General features: G+C 42.2%; 1 protein-coding gene across 1 annotated transcript; it reads right to left on the reverse strand.

Annotated features, from left to right (window-relative positions):
• Nucleotides 1–294: 294 nt before the first annotated feature.
• LOC119337672 (COP9 signalosome complex subunit 6-like) lies at nucleotides 295–4,380 on the reverse strand. Its single transcript, XM_037609833.1, has 9 exons — nucleotides 3,918–4,380; nucleotides 3,722–3,810; nucleotides 2,779–2,872; nucleotides 1,740–1,801; nucleotides 1,554–1,632; nucleotides 1,341–1,433; nucleotides 1,123–1,223; nucleotides 978–1,033; nucleotides 295–757 (listed from the first exon to the last, which is right to left on the reverse strand). The coding sequence occupies exons 1-9, from the start codon at nucleotides 4,270–4,272 to the stop codon at nucleotides 673–675; spliced, it is 1,014 nt and encodes a 337-aa protein (XP_037465730.1). The 5' UTR covers nucleotides 4,273–4,380; the 3' UTR covers nucleotides 295–672.
• Nucleotides 4,381–6,207: the final 1,827 nt, after the last annotated feature.

The following is a 6,207-nucleotide window of genomic DNA, read 5'->3' on the forward strand; positions in this document are numbered from 1 at the left end:
AGGATAACTCAAAAAAAAAAAAACTACACGAGGAAAGCTGATACGATTAGCAACGGATTAGACTGTTACGAGCCAACAGAAAACTACCGTAAGAATCACGCTCATTAGTCCATCACAGCACACCAAAGAAGCGCTGCCAGTGCTCAAGGACTGGCCTATGGCGCGACAGTGCCACGACCTCCACGAGAGCAAAGCTCTAGTGAGCTGTGATACATACCAAGAAACTAACCCCTCGTGTCACCCATCAAGATGGATTGGATCAAACCCTTGTTTCAAGCAGTGTATACATGGACATGCTGCATTAAGTATTTCTCAATAAAACAATACCAATGACGCAGCTTGAGGATTTTCAAAGATTTTGCTAAGCATGACCAATTTCAAGAAGACAGGATAAGACCCAGATACGAGTTAACTTGAGCAACATCTATTAAGTCAAACTTTACACGTCAACTCCGGGACAAGAGGGATAATCAATCACCCAGGCACGTCGCGTCACTGATCCAACCCAGAGAGGATAAGAAGATTGAAAAGTCTCGGATACTGCCGGAAGATAGAGCACCTAACTGATTGCACGCAAAATTTGCGTCTAGATATGAGAACTATTTTCAAAATCTCAGCAGCACGGATAACCAGCACCAAAACCTCAGCAGCAGCAGGACGGCTGGGACCCATCTACATGAAAGCGCCTCGGCCTCCTCTCCTGGCAGGGGATCTCTCATAGGTGGTGTTAAACTTCTCGACCAACTCGTTCATTGTGCTACAAGTCATCAAAGAGTACCATCAATACCAACATCAACACCGGTGCAAGCACAGCAAATTATATGATTTGAGGATACAGAGGAATACGATGTCCACAAAAGGAGCATCTGACACACAACTTCAATGTAGATGTAAATCCATTTATTCTACTCTGTTGTTTCATACGTATGCAACATTCTTTCTTATCAGAAGGTTTCATGAAAGAAACTGAGGCATACCTTGAACAGTTTGTGAACATTGCAAGGTAAGTCATGAGGAGGGTGTCATTGTATTCCTGGAAACAAAGAGAACATCATCGTATCATAAGATGCAAGGTGAAGTTAAGCAGTTAAAAGTACACAACAAAATGGAGAATTAACCTACCGTTAAGAAGTCACCTTGGAATTTCTCCGATTCCATAGCTGGTAGTCTTCTTACGAGGCTTGAGACTTGCCTAAGAAGTGAATTGTCCAGTGGCATATCACCTGCAGTGATGGAAGAGGCTTAGTAATTGACAAGTACTTACACAAATAGTTCAAAGATGCTGCAAATTCTGGCGAAAAAATATTGAGGGAACATCAGATCAGTGGCAAAAGACAAACCTTTTTGCATGGCACCGAGGTATTGCTGGATAACACGAACCCTGCTATTGAGCATCTTGATGGCACTGTGTATTCCTGTAAGATGAGCAGCCACTGCTCAAACATGTCAGTGTTAGTATTTTGACCAAAAATGGTACCTTCGTAGTACAAGTACTGAACAACTCTATGACCTTATCCAAGATGCTAAAATGATGTTGAACAAAGGATCCTTACATTGAGTTGCTGCAGAGCCACCATCAGATGGTTTCAGATGGGCAACATGATCTACAGATATCCTCTCTGCTTCTACAGTCTAAATCAAATGTAAATGTGAATAAGTGTAAATAAAAATAAATCAGAACTAAAAAACAAATTCAGAGCTAGATCAGCCCAAAGAGATTAGAGAAAGAAAAAACCAACCTCAATTGTGTAATTTGATTTGACAAAGATGAGCTGGGGGCCACCATCAATAACATGCAACTCTTGAATTTTACAATGGCGATAAACAAAGAATTAGCAGCACAGACAGGAAAGTGAACAGGATAAGAGCATTAATGCAACGGAAAACTCCAAACTAGTTACAGAAATATCAGATCGAGAAACTTAAGGGCTACCCATACTATAATAGTGATGGCTATAAACTGTTATTTATATTAAAAAAAAAACACTACATGCATAGTTGATGTGCACCCTAAAGCAAAGCTCAATACAACGAACATAAAAAAAACATGATTCATGATCAATTGAACAAGGGCAATGGCCCTGTTTTCCAGAATACACAAAAAACCATGAAGTTGACATGGTTAAGTTAGGTGAGTGCACACAGCAGCAGCAAATGGCACTAGCTCATGGCTTGGCAGGTGTATGGCTCATGGAAACAAACACCAACAAAAGCTACCAGAACTCGTTATCCAGGACAATTATTAGGAAGTAAAGCATGCTGTTAATAATATTATAATAATAGTATGTTACATTGGGTTGATCGATAGGGGTGTAGTCCACAAAGGAATAAGAGTTGTGTCATAGGTAATTTAGTTCAGTCCATTCCGATGCAGGCATCTGTTCCTCCAGAGAAATAGCAAAGAGATAGAAGATGAATTGAGTTTGCTTCCAAGTTTTCAAGTCTTGTGAGGTTGGGTAGATATTTCTCTCATCTAGTCGTATTTGGTATCTCCAAACCTCTCTTAGTCCTCTCATATTCTTTTTTTTTTATGTTAGCAGGAGATCTGTAAATTCAACTGTCCTCTCATTAGTCTCATTTCAACATGTCCCTATCTTTCCCTTCCAAAACCCTAATCCCGTTGAAGCCATTCCATCTGCCACCCTATGCATGTTAGTTGTTTCAACGTGAAACCAAGGTGTTCACATCATACATAAACAAATTTTGTAGAACCAAAAAGAAGACATGCCAATAGCATCACTTGAATAATAATACAAATTGTAGATCAGATTAACCTACCACTCTCATAAATTGTCACAGGGAGATCCTTCTGGGAGTGGTTGATTGCAGGATTCAAGAGAAGATAAACAGGGCTTTCATTAATGTCCATCAGCTGGATCATAGAAAAACAAAGTTACATGGAGGCGACTGAATATTACATACAGCAGATCATATCCATGTCGAAAAGTGATATTCCTCTCAAAAGCAAGTTTCATATGGTCTCTAATTATTTGGTGTTGCACTTGAACAAAACCGGCCAATGTACCAGAGTTTGAGAGTAGCTCTGCATCATGTCAACATAAGTAATGTATGTTGCTGCGGGCCATGACATAGGCCGTGCACCATTTTGACATAAAACATGTTCGAAAAATACTTTACATCTAGTGTTAAGTTGATTCGGTTTCAAAGGTAATGCTGGTCCATACATGTGACTTAAGAGTTTGCAACAGTTGCATAGGCTTTGATTGAGAACAGATGTAATATGCACTCTGCACAAAAGACGAACAAAATTATCTACTTTATCCTACAGACAAACTGAACCTCATCAGAAGCATAACCGGGCCTTGGTTTATGGGTAGCAATAATTACCTATCATCTGTTCCACCACCCATTTTAACACTACAACAAGAAAACTCTCAGACTTCCATAGGCACTAGGCAACTTATTTCCACAATTTTGCAAGTACATACATGGATGGAATGCAATGACGCACAGTAAATCACTTCCAAACACTTTCAAACAAATAAAAAACAAAATCGTTCTATGCACAACAATACAAGAAACCATGTTCTCTACTCATCTTCTACCTCCTCTTTCCACACGACACTAAAAACCAACCAACGTTCAAGAGTAGTACATCACACCAAATCACAATTGCACTTTTTTTGTAACAAGAGCAGGAACCAAGCACATTGCCAGTCTCGAGGATTAGGAACTTGAAAAAAGGATTGTAAGTACTCACAGCCTTGTGGATTAGGATGTCAGTATCCTGCACATCGCTCCCAGTCGAGTACCAGCCCAGCACATAGAACTCAGGGAACACCTTCTTATCTGCAGAGGCACAATTGCAGCACGAACTAATCAGACCACGCACAAACCCCAAATTATATTCCTACTATGCGCACCAAACCCTAGAAACAGATTTGCGGTCGGCTTACAGAGCTCAAGCTTCTTCTCCAGGAAGGCGCGCTCGAGCGTGCCGGTGACGGGGTCGAGGACGAGCTCGAAGCTGTTGAAGATCTCGACCGTCCGGCCGCGCTGCACCCCGATCACGCACCCGAAGACCCTCGGCGGCTCCGCGGGCGCCGAGGAGCCTTCGGCGGAGCAGGAGGCCTGCGCCTTGCCCGGCGACGGGGCTTCAGCGGTGAAGGAGGCCTGGGCCTTGACGCGGGTGTAGTGGTCGGAGACGTTCACGATGACGAGGGGGTGGAGCTTGAAGGTGAGGCCGCTGCTGGAGGTGGCCGCGGTGGAGGGGGGCTGGGCGGACGCCGCTGGATCAGAGGGCGTCGACATCGTCGGAGGGGGAGGGCGACCGGTGCCCTAGCTAGCGCCGGCGAGATGGGAGACAGCGACGGCGAGGGTCCGTGGTGGGGTTTTGCGCTGTTGTCCTTTGGTGTGCCTGCTTAGGTTTCGGGCTTGTATACAGTACACGTGGTGACCCGGGTGGATAACCTGGGCTCGCTGGGCCGAAAGAAAGGTGTGGTTAAGTTAAACGGGCCTGCGAGTTAAACGGACCCACCCTGCGCTCCGGCGGCCGCACCCAGCCCAGAGAATAATTCAGTTAGGGCCTCTTTGAAGGATTTTTGAAGGATTCAAATCCCAGTCTACCAAATTCCTATGCCCCCATCCTATAGGCAAACCTTTTTTTATTTTTCCTTCGAAAGGTACGATGCACCTCACTCTATCTCTCCCTACTCTCTCTCACCAACCCCCCTAGAATTCCTATGTTTCATTGTAATGCACCATCCAAAGACACTTAGGGCTTCTTTGGATCATAGGATTAGAAAACACAGGAATTCAAAAAACACAGGAATTTGACGGGATTGTAGGTGCAAAACAGAGGAAAACTGCAAGAATGGTCATTTGGATGGAACACAGGAAAAACACGTAAAAGTGCCTCGATCCTACGCGAATCAGTGTAAAAAAGAGGTTATAGTGGATGTTGAAATTCCTATAGGATTGAGGTGTAGGAATGCAATCCATAGGAATTTTGGAGGTGTCGTTCTTTTGATCCAAAGGTCTTCCTTAGGGAAAAAATCCAATGGATTGGAATCCTCCAATATTCCTATGAAAATCCTTCAATCCAAAGAGGCCCTTACGGCAGCAATCCCGTGTTTTAAAATTCGGTAGGATCCTACGGTACATGTCATCTCAATCCTGCGTTTTTTCCTATTCCTGCAGTCCAAAGAAGTCCTTATTGTTACCATTTTTTTGTAATTTTAGTTTTCTTAGTTTTATTATCCAATGACCATCTGACCTGTCTTGCATTTACATCCGACTTACAGCAGCGAGGACATTTCAGTTCCGTGGGTGCTTAGCCATCCGACCTTCCAATCTTGAATGCTGCCATACCTATCTTATGAACAAGTTTGCATCTTCATATATGGCTATCTTTCTAGCCTTTAGAGGTTTAGTTGTCATCTACGAACATCACTTATGTAGACGCAATAAACATTGATTTAAATGCTTACGTAGGTAATCACTTATCAATCATACTACTGAATTAAGATGTATAGTCAAAAATGAATCCCAACTAAGTAACAATAAAGTAATGAAGTGTTCAGATCCTCTAGATTACTAGGGTTAGTTATTGGAGGCCCCAGCCTTTTGAACAAACATGGTCACTATCGGCCTTCATCCAGACTTTTGGGAGTTAGCAAAGTTGAAGCAAAAGCGTAAAAACAACAATGTAATTTGTTGTAAATCCTAGAGCATACCGAATACTATTCCATTGACACATGAGACATATTGCACCATGCATAGAGAAAATATCTAAAGTGTTTGACTTGTGGGGTCGAAGAGATAACATAATTGCGTAGGTTCGATGCAAATGTTCCAAGTTGTTTGTTAGATATGTGTTGAATCATTTGTATGATATAGGTCACAATTGGACTTGGAATCGTATGACGTGTAGATAGAATATAATGACACAAAAACACACAATTTTTTCAATCTGGCAATTTGTAGTAGGTTAGTCCAAACAAAGTTAGAACATTGCTTATTTTGATAAAAATGTGGCATGAAACTTCAAAATTTACACATATCAAGGATCCACGTGATGTTGATGTCACATTCACCGGAATGTGCACATGAGGCATGTCCTTATTGGATCCCGATGGCGCCACATAAGGTACTTAACCTTATCCCGCCAAGATAGTGAAGGAAATATGTCCTAGAGGCAATAATAAAGTTGTTAGTTTGTATCTCCTTATTTCATGATAAATGTTT

The sequence above is a fragment of the Triticum dicoccoides genome, chromosome 7B (genome assembly GCF_002162155.2).
Source record: "Triticum dicoccoides isolate Atlit2015 ecotype Zavitan chromosome 7B, WEW_v2.0, whole genome shotgun sequence".
Lineage (NCBI taxonomy): Eukaryota > Viridiplantae > Streptophyta > Magnoliopsida > Poales > Poaceae > Triticum > Triticum dicoccoides.